The sequence below is a fragment of the Phocoena sinus genome, chromosome 14, assembly GCF_008692025.1.
Source record: "Phocoena sinus isolate mPhoSin1 chromosome 14, mPhoSin1.pri, whole genome shotgun sequence".
In the NCBI taxonomy this organism is placed as follows: domain Eukaryota; kingdom Metazoa; phylum Chordata; class Mammalia; order Artiodactyla; family Phocoenidae; genus Phocoena; species Phocoena sinus.
The window spans coordinates 5,371,228-5,387,878 of NC_045776.1; the positions used below are offsets into that span (position 1 = coordinate 5,371,228).

General features: G+C 37.0%; 1 protein-coding gene across 1 annotated transcript in view; it reads left to right on the plus strand.

Annotated features, from left to right (window-relative positions):
* Positions 1-16,651, plus strand: part of NETO1 (neuropilin and tolloid like 1) — an 89,108-nt gene that overhangs the window by 42,023 nt on the left and 30,434 nt on the right. Inside the window, 2 exon segments of the mRNA XM_032602870.1 lie at positions 9,991-10,032; positions 10,151-10,278. Coding sequence (XP_032458761.1) covers positions 9,991-10,032; positions 10,151-10,278 — 170 coding nt within the window.

The window sequence follows — 16,651 nt, forward strand, 5'->3', positions numbered from 1 at the left end:
CAAGTCTTTCCATGGGCTTCTCCGGGATTTATCAGGAGGGACCTCCTGCGTGCTCACACGCCAATCGATTGCCAACGCCAGCTCTTGGCTTTTCGCATTTGCTCTTTTATTCTAGTCCCATTATGGCTCTACCTGCCCATGGGCGCTGCTAGTGCCTAGTATAAACACTCTAGTGTCCTTGCCAGGGGCACCAACAGAGGACACTCCCAAAGTTTCCAGTTAGAGGCTCTTCCAGTTCTATTTAGAAGGGGCTGAGGCTCATCAAATTGACTGGAAGCACAAAAAAAATCTTGCCTTGAAGCTAAATTTGCTTGGCTTGTGCCACTTTATGTGTCCGTAGTATATTTACTTAGCTGTAACTTATAAGGCTTTTTCAGGATATTTGCATTTATATTTTTAAATAAAATTGAGAGAATGTAATATTTTAATAAAATATTTTCATTTTTTCATTTTCAGTGATGTAATTATTTAGCATACAGTGACTTAAGTGGGATGAAAGATACCGATGTAGGATAATGCCATTCCTCACCACGCACACACACAACTTGTGGTGCCACCCCTGCTTTCAATTCTTGGCATATCAGAGCCAGGAGGATTCTGTTCCTCTGCAGCCATGTGCTACACGTGCTGGCTCAGGTTCCAAAACAATTAGTTATTCCCAGACTCTCAAATTGCTCTCATGAAGTAATTTCCTGTTCTGACTCTTCTAGGCATAAAACCTCAGATCCAGTTTCATACTACCTGCCAAAATATTTACCCTAAGCTCTTCTATGGTCAATGTTCCACCCTTCCTCCTGATTACCAGACAATACTTGCTGTGCATGTCAAAAAACGTGAATAGGTCATTGAGAAGGGAGTAAATGGGAAGTAATGGATAGAGAGAGGAGGACATTGGAGGTGTTTTAGTCACTAACAGTGCTGGCACCACAGTTTTGCCGGCAAGAAATGTCCATTAAATCAGTTCTAGTGAAGAAGGTGGTTCAGAAGATGGACTCATTTATTTGTGGTTTCACGTGATTTAGGAAGTCCTTATGAAGCTGAATCTGGCCTCTGTACCATGACACCGAATTAAATCTTGGAGACAGAGTTTTGGGTGAAATAGAAAAGAATAGCTTTATTGCTTTGCCAGGCAAAGGGGGCCACAACAGGCTCACGCCCTCCAAACTGTGTGTCCCGACCTGGAGGGGGTAGTGAGAAGCTTTAGAGGAATGGTTCAAAGAGGGCGTGGTCAGCTCGTGGGCATTGTTCTGATTGGTTGGTGGTGAGGTAATGGGGAGTCAGCATCATCAGCCTTGTGCTTCCAACTGTCTGGGCTCTACAGGCTTGTGGGCAGCATGCCGTTAACTCCTCCCACCTGGCAGGGGTTTCTGTATCTGCAAAACAGCTCAAAGATATTGGTCTGTGTATCCCTTTTTAGGGGGAACCAGGACCCTGCCCCAAGGCTGCACTATTTTTTCTTTGACTGTTCCTCCCTGGTCTCTGTATCCCCTCCCTTCCTTAATTAGCAACTGTTTGGACCTGCTCCTTGGAATTCAGGGAAGGTCAGGGAGGCTGAATGAAGCCCATTTCCTGTAATCCAGAAATGGGGGACACAGAAAGGCTTTTGTGCCCAGGAGATCCCGCTCAGTATCACTTACTGGATGGATGAATAAGGGCATTCTGAGAGAATTTGGTGGCAGGGGAGCGGTTTTCTAATAATCAATCAAGAACTTCCCTGGTTTCCTTTGAACAGAAAATTGAATATATTCTCTGATAGCTAATTCAAATATACAAACACCAGTTTTGGATGATCTAGTTTTTTAAAAATTGTCTTTATTATTCTTTTGGTCTTCTGATGATTTCTTCTTCCCTCCTTCCCTCAAGGTTTTTCTCTATTCTGTATAGTAGATACATATTTTCTGCATAGAATAATATTATTGCCTTGTGACTATCAAGAGCAAACATTGTAAAAGCCTATTTAATATGAACACAAGCAAAGTCCAGCACGAGCATCTGTGCATTCATTTCATAAGAAAGAATATATTTTCTCAATATATTTAGAATTATGAATACAAGTATCTTGAGGAAACATAATATATTTCAGCTAAGTAAATAAAATAAGGAAGCAATACATCTCTACAGGCCATGCAAATGTCAATAATATTTTATGGGGCTTGCAAGCTTCCCTCCTAAAATTCTGATAAGTTTTGATTTCTAAAACTCATATATGAATAAATTTTATGTTAAACTAGAAAAAAGAAGTCATGGTATGTAAACTCTATGCCAACATTAAGACCCTTAGGGAGGCAAACTCAGTATGAAGCTGTAATTGTCATAGATAACAGTAATCCTTTAAAAGAGGCTTAAAATAATTGTGCTATGAATTTTGTACTAAAAAGATGTTTCTTCTAGAGAAGAGTGAAATAAATTGGATTAGTAACATACTATGATGATGCAAGCTATCTTAGTACTGCGCTGTCAAGTCTTTGTTTTTATTTTTTTGCAGTCGATTTTTCAAACAGCATCTTAAATTCAGTTAACCGATTTCCAAAACCACAAACAGTGCTTTTCAATCTTGACTAGGAAGCAAGGTGTCGACAGTGATGGACTGAAGGGAGGTAAAACAGGACAGGAAAGTACCCATTGAAGTGGACAGTTAGTTTTGATGCAAAAGCTGATTTAATAAAGATACGCGTACAGACATTACAGGCTTTCAAAAGTAAGCAGAGATGAGAAATGCAGACGTTAGGAGCTCATGACATAATTCAGGATGTGTGAGATGGTGGAAATTTGATGAAAATATTGATTATCTTTCTCTAAGACTAGCCCGTCAGGTGGTTGAGCTGTGCATTGCAAACATATTAAGTATCAAAGTTGATTCCTATAATCAGAGGGTTTTGCAGGTATAGTTACATGGCCACGTCAGGCAATTAATTACATTTTCCCGTAACTGTTCTAGCAACGCTACTGTGCTCTGTGGTATAACGGCACACTTGTGCTATAAAAGCCTAAACCAGGGGGCTTCCCTGGTGGTGCAGTGGTTGAGGGTCCGCCTGCCGATGCAGGGGACACGGGTTCGTACCCCGGTCCCGGAAGATCCCACATGCCGCGGAGCGGCTGGGCCCGTGAGCCATGGCCGCTGAGCCTGCGCGTCCGGAGCCTGTGCTCCGCAACGGGAGAGGCCACAACAGTGAGAGGCCCGCGTACCGCAAAAAAAAAAAAAAAAAAAGCCTAAACCAGCATCTTGATTTTAGCTAAGAAAAATGTTTCAGAACTACTTAGTAATTTGTTCAAAGTTTTAGGTTTAGGATCAGAACAAGTTTATTTTTCTAAGTTGTTGAACCCCCGTCTTGTTCATTTGTAAAATGAAGATGCCTCTGATTTTGATTTAGTCATAATCTAATCAGATAAACAATGATTTACTAAAAGTCCAACTACAATGTGGCTGACATTGTGGAAATTTCCTTGGAATATAAAATAAATGAATTGCATAGTCCTGAGTTAATAAATTGTAAGTTAGATTTTTGTTGGGAGAAGGCATTACCCATAATTCAAAGATGGCGTTCATTCAGGCAGAAGTTCTGAAATATTTTGGTCTCAAAAGCCCTATCTTCTTCTTCTTCTTTTTCTTTTTTTTTTTTTTTTTTTTGCTGTACGCGGGCCTCTCACTGTTGTGGCCTCTCCGTTGCGGAGCACAGGCTCCGGACGCGCAGGCTCAGCAGCCATGGCTCACGGGCCCAGCCGCTCCGCGGCATGTGGGATCTTCCCGGACCGGGGCACGAACCCGCGTCCCTGCATCGGCAGGCGGACTCTCAACCACTGCGCCACCAGGAAGCACAGCCCTATCTTCTTTTAAAAAAATACTGAAGACCTCAAAATGCTTCAGCTTATTTAGCTATATCATTCAATATTTATCATATTAGACATTTAAACTGATAAAATTTTAAATAGCTATTTATTAATTCATAGAAAAATTACCCTGAAAACCAATTATGTGTTAACATAAAGCATATTTTAAAAAACTGATTAAAGTGAACATATCTATTAATAAATATTAAAATAATAATTAGGGGAATTACATTGTTCACATTTTTGTAAATCTGATGTCTAGTTTATTAGGGGACAGCTAGATTCTCACATGCTGCCTCTGCATTACATCTTTGCAGTGTGTTCTTATGGTTGAAGTATATGAAGAAAATTCAGCCTCACAGAGAAATGTAGATGGAAAAGGGAAGAGTGTTTTCATAGCCTTTTCAGATGGATACTAGCGCAAACCTCAAAAAGTGATAGTTTCTTAAAGGTTAGTTGCAATGGGGAATGTGAAACTATATCAATGGAGTTTTTGTATTCTGTTAACATTAACATCAATTAATGTATTTTTCTCTTCAAATGCCTCTTTTACCCATGCATAGTTATTTAACACCAAACATCACTAGATGACAGTTATTGGATCACGGGTTTATGCCGCTCTTCCAAATGCGGACATATTTCATTATTCAATGTCAAAAAGCACACTTGTTCACATAAACAACAATCACATTGAAAAATTATTTAAGTATGAGGAACTGTCAGATACACAGTGATGGATACATTTTTGTTTGATCGGAGGTGGAATTTTATCTTTGGCAGCAAATATTTTCAATTTGTTTTCCTTAAAGTCAAAAGATTCACTATGTTCTTCCTGCAGAAAAGTCAGCAGATTCACTGCGTTCTTCCTGCAGAAAAGATATGTATTCAAAATGTTACATTTTTAAAAATTAGCAATATTGAGTGCCTCATCAAGGAGACTTTAAAGTAAAATTGGTTTTTTACCCCCGAGAATGCATGGAGATGAATTATACAATGACTACTAACAGCTGAGGTTTGGTGCCATTGTCTTGATTCGGGATAAAGCATCAGCACTTTTATTCACCACTGCCTTTGCACTATCAATGCAACTGTCAACACAGATGTTTTCAGTGTGTCATAAGATTTAAAAGTCATCCAACATTTGGATATTTCAGTACTTCTTGCATTTGTTGCCAAGCATTCGCATGAAAGAAGATCTGTGATGATTGGTCCATGCTGACACTGAACAAATTCAAGGAAAATAAGCAAGCTTAGCCATGTCTGTACATCTGTCTATCTGTTAGACAAAAGTGAGGTTCTGTAGAAAGATATCAACTCTGTTTCCTTGTTTAAAGCTGAAACTTTCTATCAGCAAGTTGCTATATGGTTGGAAAGCAACGGCGTCCTGGGTTTGTCTTTTTTTTTTTTTTTAACTACTTTTCAACCAGTAGACATTCAGCAATGGCAGCTGACTAAAGGCATTGCCTTTATTAGTTTCTCAGGTCTTATGTGTGCTTCTCCAGCCAATACAATACAATAACCTACTTTGTACATGTTTCAGTGACTGTCATTTTTAATTTGAAAAGTGTAACAAATGACTTTTAGCTTTTGATTTTGTTTTGTTTTGCAATATTATTTTTTGTTTATTGAAAATTTTCCCACATAAAAAGTTATATGTAATAACCATATAATTATATAACATTATCTCATATACTTTTACAACTATTATATTAACACGTGTTATTTCACCATAAAATGAAAAAATATTATTATTTTTTTAATATTTAAAGACTCATTGTAGACCTTTATTAGGAAAATTAGAAGACTTGCTTTCTCAACCCAACTGCACCGTTTAACATCTAACGATGCTGAAAAAGAAATTGGAATAACAGAGTTCTCTGACTCATGGAAGTGAAGGGTCTACTCCAAAGAAAATGAACTAAACTCTAAATAAGAAACAAAAGTGTAATGAAATCTGTTCTTTCCCAGGCTTCAGAGATGTTAACATTTAACTGACTGTTATGCAATAGGACATTTTTGAATGGTATTATTGCATTTGTTCAGTTGTGGCATAATTTTGAGGTCGATCATTAAAGAAAAAGAACTGAATTTTTCAACCATAAATGTGATGAACTCTTTAAAATCCGAAATTAGCTGTTATAGCTTTCCAACTAGATGTGCAAAAGCCACCAAAGCATCTTACAAGGTAAATTGTCACAGTGGCTGGAGAGGACACACAATACTGAGAGAGTTTAGCTTTTAAAGAGCATATTAACGTCTACATTTAAAATATTCAATACTTCCCAAACAATTATTTGTCTCAAAATGATGTTGCGATCAAACTGTCACAATAAAACTACCAGAAAGTATTTTTCTTCCTAAATCACAATAGGGCAAATTATTGACATCAATGAGGCTGAAGGAAAGGTAGCTTTTGTCTTCTTTCATTTCTTATGCGAAGCCTTTTCATTTGATTCAGAGTAGATTTCTCCTTTCCATAAATAAGAGACCGCTTTGAAATATCAGTTTCATTCTTTTCTCCAACTTTGGATATAGACAGTGTAATGGTGATGGAGAAAGTGAAGCTTAGTCTCCTCCATCTCTGACAAGTGTCCATCCTTCACAGTAAGCAACCTATACGATAAATATATTTTATTTCAGGGGAAATACTGTTAAATTTCATAATACTTACACTTTTATCTATGTGTGTGTATTTATAAAATAGGACAGAGAAATTCTAATTTCTACTAATTCTAGCTGTGCTTCCATGTAGGCTCAAGACAAAATTCAAGATTTCAAAATTAGAATGTATTGGGCAAAAATGGGGTTACAGGGATTATAGCAGGGAACATTAAAGATAACATGTCATTTTAGTAGGATTATGAAACACTTTAGCCTTTGGGTCTCATGAAAGGGTCTCATGGACCCTAGGGGCCCTTGACCACAACTTCAGCCTTGAACAACGCTGGGTTAGGGGAATAATAGCTGTAATAACAACAACAAACAATCGAAAACCTCAGTAATTTCACATTATTAAAGTTTACTACTGCTTGCTCATTTAGCCTAATCAGGAAAAGGCTGTACTCCACACATTCATTTAGGAATTGGAGCTGATGGGGTTCTATGTCGTCAATGTCTGCCTTCTGAGGTTGACCAGGGGAGAAAGTGGGAGTGGATAATTTTTTCAAGAAGTTTTTATGAGCCCAGCCTTCAAGTAAACTTCAACGCTTTGTCCACATTTCATTAGACATGGTATCCCCAGTTGCAAGGGAGGCTGGAAACATGGTCAGCTGTGATGCAGGTTAGTAAATAGGTCAGTCTTGAATATAGCACCTAATTTGATAGATTTCCTGTGAGAGCCTCTGAATTGGAAAAGTTTAGGTATAAAGCAGTGTACATATGTCAACAATATAAGAAAATCAAGTCAGTGTAATGTAATTTCAATAACATTCAATAACATTTATTGTGCATGTACTATGTCCAAGCAGTGTCCTTGGTTCTGGATAAAGGGAGGAAGAATAGACGTAAAGGCCTTGTAGAGCGTACTTCCTTATAGTCTAGTGGGAGTAGGTGGTCAATAAAAAGCTAACAACTGGCAAAATAATTGTGATAAAAGAAACCATGAAGGAGAAAAGAAAGTGGGAGTCAAAGAAAATGGGAGTCAATGACCCTTGGAGAGGTCATCCAGAAGACCTTTCCTCAGAGATATTTGAGCCAAGAACTGAAGGATGAGAAAGATTCACAGGTGCAGAGCCCTGGGGAGAGATACTGAAGACGGAGGAAAAGAGCAAGGTCAAATTGCTGAGGATGAGAACAGCCTAGAATGTTGTAGAAATAGAATGGGTCCATGTGTTTTGAGAGGAAAGAGCAGAGATTAGCGTCTAGGGTATGTTGGCCCAGGTGGTCTGGGGCAAGAACACACAGGACTTTATAGTCCACTTACAGAGACTTGTGCTTTAACTTAAGGGCAATGGAAAGCCAGGTGCATTTCATGATTTGATTTGTATTTCTAAAAGTTTATTCAGGCTGCTTAGTGGAGAATAGATTTGGGGAGCTGTAGAGTAGTAGATGACTATTAAGTCCAAGGTCATTATGCTTCTGCATAATAATTTATGTCATTGCCCTGGACACCCTGAAGCAATAAGTCAATCTCAATGTTCTTAAATTCAGTGTAGGCTGTTTTTAAAAATTGTGTCAATTATCTTCTGTCGTTTATTTTGCAGCTCGTAGGGGCCATGTGTTACCGTGATTGTGATATTACTGGTGCCTAGTTCAAATGGAATTGCAGAAATGATTTTTCCTAAAGATTGTTTTTTAAACAATCAGTGCTCTCACCGTTAATACAATGACAAAAATACATTTTCAATTCTCAGAACTGGAATTTCTCTCAACGTTGTCTAGCATGAGTTATAAAAATGACAAAACTTCGCCTTCAAGCTAGAGGAGAGAATACTAACTACATTCTCACAGGAATCATAGCAACAGCCATGCACGGCTGAAGCATTCTCATCAAAAAGGAGATAGTGAGTAGCAATACTGACCATTATGAAAAGTAGAAAAAGGATATAATAAAGAATCCAGATAACTGGGGTAGGCAAGCTTGGTGGGTGGGTCTCTTCAATACCAATAAAAGTGCTTAACCGTGGCAGCCAATCTGAGTAATTCTATACAAAACTGTTCTTTTCTTGTACATAGTAGGTATTACATATACATTTCTTGAAAGAATAACCAAATATCCATTGATTTAGATGAAGGAAAAAGATCTCTGCCAGGAGGAGGCCTGACCCAAGTAGACTATGTTGTCCTCATTTCTATTTCTTTCATGGATGTGGCATACGGGTATTTCTTTCTGTCTTTCTTTTCCAAAAAAGCAAAAGAACTGTTTTCAAAACAGTTATACAAAGGAATTTGTATCTCGATTCAACATTTATTACCACTGGTATTCTAATAGTGTCCTGCAATAAAGTGAGTCTAAATAGGTGATATAACTAAATTGCAGGGGGGCCAATCCAGGACTTTCAGATTCAACAGATCAGTGCACATTGCCATTTAAAAGAAAACACACAAAAATTAAATATTTTCTTACTTAGTAGAAAAACAAAAACCTGTAGTGACGATGAGTACCCTAGTAAAATAAGCCTGCGGTTACGGATTTGGTGCGTTCACACGCACAGATGCACTAGGAAGCACACTTAGGTACACACGGACATGATGCACACATGGCCTTAATATCCAGGACTAATTCTACCCAGAAAGAGTGCTACCCTTTCATATTTCAGCCCTAGAACCATTACTGAGTGGTGTCTTATGAAACATATTCTAACTTTGTAAGATTTTGATTTATCACTAATACCCTAGCAGCGAAAAGTAATTAAAATTCACAATCATCTTTTATATTGAATACCATGTGTCTCCAAGATAAATCATAGCCTCTGATGCTCTCACCCATAAACAAGAGAAAATCAATTCAAAGTAACTGAGATTATAGGGATGTGTATTGTTTCAAAAGAGCAAGAAGCTCAGAGAAGTGCAACTCCAGGCGAGGTGAGTCCAGTGCCCCAGTGATATTCTTAAGGACTCACGGTTCTCCATGGTTCTATTCTGCTCATCATAAGAGTCAGCATTTTCTTACCTCAGCATCTGTCAACATCACAAGTTGCCCACCACACATGATCCCAAAGGCGCCAACACAAACATGACCACAACTTGAGCTGGGAAAACTGTATGCCTTATGTCTATTTATTATCAAGGAAAACGTTCTCAGAAGCCCTCCAGTAGGCTCACCTTTATGTTATGCCGGCTGTAATCAGACAAAATAATTGTATCTAGAAGAGATGGAAGTTTACCCAAACCTTGAATTATCTATGGATACATTTTACAAAAACATCTGTTGTCTGATTATAAAGAAAATGAGTAAGATTTTTACTTGGTTATTAGATGAAGTAATGACATGGGGAGGTTTTTTTAAATGGCTTCTTGATAAAAATCCTGTAGTAATAATGTTACATTATGTAAATTAACATTTCAGTCTTAACATTATCCTGCACTTTTTATTTAATCATTTAATTTCCCCTAGTATATTTTATAAGGCACATTCCTGAATAATTTAATGGTATCTTACTCAACCTCATTTTAAGTCATAAATGCAGAATAAGACTAATTGTCTTTTTCTCAATTTTTAAGATCCTGACTTTAAGGACCTTGGAGTTTTGAAACCATTACCAGGTTGGTAAAAGAGATATTTAATACCGTTCAGAGGCCTTTGTTTTCTGCTATGACATATACTTTCGGTTTATTACTCAAGCTCCATTTTTGTATGTTTGTTTGGCATTTTGTTATTTAGTGTGTGAGTTTGAGATGGGCGGCCCTGAAGGCATTGTGGAGTCTATACAAATTATGAAGGAAGGCAAAGCTTCTGCTAGCGAGGCCGTTGATTGCAAGTGGTACATCCGAGCACCTCCACGATCCAAGGTCAGTCTCAAGGTGAAATTCAGGTTTGACAGTTGGCCTGCAAAGTGTCTCCAGCGTGCACTGCTTTGAACCAACTGGACATGCTTCGTTCATTTCAGAGTGCGATCATAAGCTATCATTTTCTTTTAGTTTTGAATTGCAAATCGCCTTCCTCTGTTTAATGTAACTTTCAAGGTCATAAATAATATGGAGAGGATGTTGGAGAGCTCATTGGATAACCTGGATAAGAGACTCTGGGGTAAATCTACCTCTCTGAAAAGTGCATTGAAATGTCATATATAAGCTATGGTTCTGAGCATAACTTACATCCTTATTGTCAGTATCTGTAGTTTACTTGCTTTTTAACCTAAAATCATATCTATGGAAGAAATTGTCCAGGGCTCACAAAGTCATGTGTCTCTGGAATATAAAATAAACCTGCAATAGGGCTGAGGGACAGACAGTGGTGATCAGGACCATGAAAAAGAGACAACAGGTCCTTAACTGCCTATTAAACTCCTTGATGATCACCATGAGAAAATGTTGGTCCAGCATCACCAAGTCCTCCATTTTCTTCATAATATGCCCCAAATCTAGATTTTATGTTGATTACCTTGATTCTTTTTAATTTTATTTTTTGGCCATGCTGCACAACGTGTGGGATCTTAGATCCCCGACCAGTGATCAAACGCGCATCCCCTGCAGTGGAATCGTGGAGTCTTAACCACTGGACTGCCAGGGAAGTCCCTGATTACCTTGGTTTTTAAATGTTGACGATAAATTTTAAAAATGGGAAACATTAGACGTATTAAACTAAATATATTGTGGGCCAGATTCAGACTCAGATCACTGTTTTGGAAACACTTGTTTAGAACAACCCCATTCATTCTATTATGGATGTATCTTAAGAAATATTGGGATGAGTAATTTTGTGCCAGTAGCTGTCACAGGTTCAGAGTGTCTATTATTTGCTTCTTCTCCCTTTATTGTCATCCTTCATTTATAGAATATAGTTACAACCAAGCTTTACTGATTTATTAGATTTGGAGTTGCCCATTTATTGAGGTTGAAACAGTTTGTTATTTAATTAATTGACTTAGTGGTGCTATAAACTCTGAAGCACTGGGCTGAGGAAATGAAAAATTATGCTGTCCTCCTGTTTCCAGTTTAATCCTTAGACAACTATGTATCACAATAATCCATGGAATATGACAAGATCATTATGGTATTTATAAGGTGTAGTAGAGTGAGGGAAAGGACCACATATAGCTGGTGAGGAAAATCAAGGGTGGAATCAAATTGCATTGCAGGGCGTCCTCTGAATCTTAATGAGAAATGGTGCTGTCAGGTAGACAAGGTGGGAAAGACTCTCCATGTAGAGTGAATAGCATCTGGAAGGTCATAGGATCATAAGCGAGCATGCTTTTTCAGGAATTAAAGGAACTGCATGTGACCAAATGAAAGCAGAACTATGGAGGTGAGTGGTTAAGCCGAAGGGCTCTGTCCATTCCCTTAAAGAGCCCAGATTTATCCTGAGTGCATTAGTGATACATGGAAGAGTGTGAAACAGGAAAGTGATGTGATCAGATCTGCATTTTTGAAGAACAGATTTTCCCTGTCTAGAAAAGACAGAGGTGTTAACACCTCAAGCTAGATACAAAAGAATTTGGTGGCTGGATATTTAGGATGAGGGAAAAATAAAACTCATCTCTGAGGGAGTTGGTATTTCAGGAAGTATTTTTGTCCTCCTTCACTTGATTACCCATGAATATGTCTTTGGGGTTCGCATATAATTTGCAAGTGTGGAACACTTTCCCCAAGCTTCTGGTTATGGAGATTCAGATCATGGTCCAAGTTCCAGCTTTGCCACTGCAGGTCTCTTTGCATCTGAACAAGTCTTTAAAAAGTTAATTGCATTATGAAGAAAGACACAGTGATTACTCCTTCAAAAAAAAATCCAAGGCTACTGGTGACATGAAACCCAACCCACTACAGAGATAACGTGAGAGCTAGATTACAGCTGATTATGCTCCCTTACATAATCTGTGGGTTCACATGTGCTATTTATTTTCCTTAAACTCTATGAGTGAAAGATTTTTTAGATTTTTTTTCAACAGGGAATATTTGAGTCCCACCTCATGGTCATAACTAGCACCTTTGTCACCTCAGTGTCAAAGAGACAGTTTCTATGGAATTGCAAACACACAACCATTTCCTTCCAGCTGGTAAATAGACTGTCTTCTGTACAATTGCAGAACAACAATACCCAGTGTACCTCCCTGTTACAGAATTTGGCATTCTGTGACCCAAAGGGGAAGCCGCCTGCGGAGCTGGCTCTATTGTGACAGACTTTCTCTGTTAAATTAAAGGTTGGGGGATAGGAAGTGGCTTTGAATAACTGTCGAGAAAAGCAAGAACTGGAGATGACGGCCTATGTGGGCTTTCTATTTATATGGAGCTCCTAGCAGCCTCGGAGAACAGACTATCAAAGCACAAGTTAAACCTGAAATGGCTCATGTGAATATTTGAATGATAACTAGTGACGGAAACATATTACACAATGAAAGTGCAAAATAGCTTACTGGGGTTCTATTAAAATTTACATCAAGTGTATGTTGCTTCTCAGCCTCTTCACAAACAGAAAATACAATATCTAATATTTCCTTTGTTTGAGAACTGTAATACAGACGATCGCCTTTAATTAGAATGCGATTAACCCAGATTTCTTAGAAATTGGAATACCAGAGCCGGAAAGAAAGTTGGAAATACGTTACTGATGTGTCCTTTAACAGATGAATACGTTGAGTCAGGATAGTGAAGTTGGTTAACGATGGGATGTCGAAATATGCCTCTGTAAGCAACACTTTGGTTTTCATACAGATTCTAGAGCAAGGGTAGTAGGAGAGTATTATGGTGTCTAGTTCTGGATCTGGTCCAGTAAAGAATCATTAGAGAAGAATGGTGGATGAGCCCATCGTGGTAACAATGTTAATTTCATGAAGGCTGAGACTTATTTCTCTCTAGATACCCAATACCAAGAAAAATCTGTCATTCAGTTAAAACTCGTGGAAAAAATAAACTGATGTATACATATCCAGTAAAATGGACATGGTGACAATCTTCAAGCATATGAAAAACTGTTAGGAGACAGAAATAAGAGGATAAGGTTTAATCTGCATGTTTTCAAGCACTGCAATTTATTTGTATGCTTGAATCTAGAGAAATATTCAATATAAAGAAGGTTTTTGTTTTTTATTTTAATAATGGAGATGCCCAAAGATCAAATGAGATTCCATGGGAGGAATCCAAGTAAAATTTGGCAGGGATTTTGTATAATAATTAAAAAGTCAAGTAATTTTTTGGCATAGATAATATTAAACTCCTTTTAAGACCAAAACTTGATGAATCTATGATAAGTAACTGCTTAAATATTTGATTAGTTAGTAAAAGGGCTGAAGCCAGTTCTCCATGTCCTGACTCGAAGTCCAGTGTGATGTCACAAAACCACACTATTTGGGGAAACTGTCAAATTTGTTAAGACAAGAAAATAAATAAATCAAAAGACTTTTAAAAGTGTATGCATGAAGATAATTAATTTAATGATTAAGGTCTTGGGAGAATAAAACTAGCTTTTATTAATTACCCATCATTTAAAACTTCAAATTAATTTTTAAATGTTACTTAATTCAAAATACTTTGATTAAAATTAGGATAAAAAACAGAAAAACTTGACAAATACAATAAATCAATCTTTTATAGTGAAGTTGAGTTTTCAGCCTCATATGACCTTAGCAAAAAAACACAGTCCAGCTCACCAATACTTCTAACCTATAGATAATATATGGGCATTGTTTGAAGCTGCTCAATTTGTGGTAATTTGTTATGGGATCAAGGAGAAAATTAACGCAACAGGCGAAGGGTAGCAACAATAATTGTTGGCAATGATAAGTTTAGGGATTCTAAAGATTGAGTCTGCTCTTAGCATCTCCAAAATGAAAATTAAACTTGGGTAAACAGATTGAAAATCTTAACTGGTTAGATAACTACCAGTGCTTTGGTTCAACTTTGTTTTTAAATGAAATCTCAGTTTTGTAGCATCAGATTTTGGAGGGTTACTCAGATGGACCTGAAATATTTTGATACTTGTCTGTGCGTGCCAGAAAACCATTTTAATATGGCTGCATCTGGGTTTGTTTTGTGGGGTGTGTGTTTTTTCAATAGTACGATGTTCTGGTTTTTTCCTCCAAATAAAGTGCTACCCTCTAAATTCATGGGATATCCTACCTAAAATTATAAGGCCTGGCAAGTCCAGCCACAAATAAAAAGCAACCACAGAAGTCCTGGGTTACACGCTTTTTAGAATGTAGCTTTATTTATCAAAGTGTAAAGCAACATGGAAACCGTGGTTAGTGTTTTTCGGACTGTGGTGTATTTAATTTGTATTTATCATGGAGAAAACGTTTCTGGCAAATCTTAAATAATTGCGCCAAACAATGTTTGTATTTTGCATATCATTGTGACATGAGAGGAGAGAGCCGGTTGAATGGTTGGTATTACACGTTTGCAAGTATATTAACTTAGTAAATCGTTAGCTAGATTTACTTGCTTTAAGTATACGAAAGGGATTCTGCTGTCTACATTAGTGTGATTTGGAAGACAGATATTACTAGAAATTGTTTATGTGTTCTGAAGCCTCCCACGTCCTGTTCAATAAATCATTTTGTCAGCTCAAACTCTTTGTGATTGATTAGAAAGAAGAATGCATCAAAATGATTCACGGAGAGGAGATTGTAATCTGACTATTTTACTGGAGTTATATATGATTCTGTTTATCACTTTCTCTTTTCTTCAGCATAGAGACTAAGGAGCTTTCTGTGGTTTTCTACCTGAAGTGAAAACATTGTCATATGGCATTCTTCCCCTTAGTGATATTATGGCACAAGGTTTAAGCTGATGAGATATCATCTAAATCCTAATGTAGGGAGGGTTTTTATGTGATATGTACTATAGCTAGTGTGGGAAAACTTGAGCACTTTTCTGGCTAATGGCATTTGGCTTTTGAAGCAACAGCTCTGTACCCAGTAAAGCTAATACTCACTGGAATATTTTATTTCTTTTTTTAAACTATTAAAAATTTTTTTTAATGATTGAATGCTTCAGAAGTGAATATATAAAATCTAGTGACTGTAATCGTTCACTTCCTCTATGAATAGTATTCTGTCTAATAAGAATAGTCTTTAGATACAGAAGGTTCTTAGACTTCAGCCATTGCCCTTCACGTAAGAATGCAAACCATTCACCTCCCGTGGAAGTTCACACTCTCTAGAACTGTCAAATGAGAAAACATGGGCCGAATATGCAAATTGTCTTTCTAACTACAGCAGTATTCTTCTATAAGATAATCATATTTTTAAAGAAAATTTAAGACAGCCATTTACTTCAGAGAGACACATTTATTTTCTGTGAATGTTATTCATATCTCAATCGTCAATATGTTTCTTAGCCCCTTTAGAAAAGTAGAAATGGTTTTGCTTTGCTTGCTTATTTGTCGATTTTGTTGGAGTTTGTTTTTATTCAAGACTGTAACATTCTTTCTGGAATATCAGTCTTTGAAAATTTTCAAAAAAATTATATGCGGCTGCAAAGTGTGATACTAAGGAGAAAAGTGTCAGGCATATCTGAGTTCAATACCAATCTATTACTAAAGGGCCTGTGTCACTTTGAGAAAGTTACTTAGCTTTTCTAAACCTTGGTGTGTTTTTTCATTTTAAAATAGTTATTATAATGGTGTGTATTACTGTTGAGAGATTTGAGTGAAATAATGTGCTAGCTCAATGTCTTAAGTTATTGCCAGTACACGACGCAAATACTAAGTTAGTATGTTAAGTTGTGTTTCTGAAATAATTGTTCAGACATGTTCGGCCACTGAATCACTCAACCTGAAAATGTCAGAGGATCAAATATCTTTCTTTCTTGAATTAGTCAAATGATTACTTTATTTTTCTTTCTGTGGGAATGGTGTTTGCTTTTTATAGCTTTGTAAGAGCATTGGAGGGAGGGGTTTTCAGTTACCCTACTCAGTGTTTTCTCCTGTTAGTAACTATGTACGTTTACAATTGTAATTGCATATTCTTTTGAGGTGTAATAAACTGTGTTGGAGTCATTGTATAGTATTTGAGAATATAGATATATATTTGATTTTTGTTGCATTTAACAACTTTTTTACCTTCTAAGAATACCTAGATTTTATAGGTATTTACATTTTTTATATTTTTATAGTGTTTTCAATTTGTTTACTTTTATTCAGGATGGGGCTAGTGAAGAGCTCTTTAAAACAAAAGTTTAGGATTTTAATACTACTTAAGGCTTTCACGTTGATTTACTTATTTTCCTT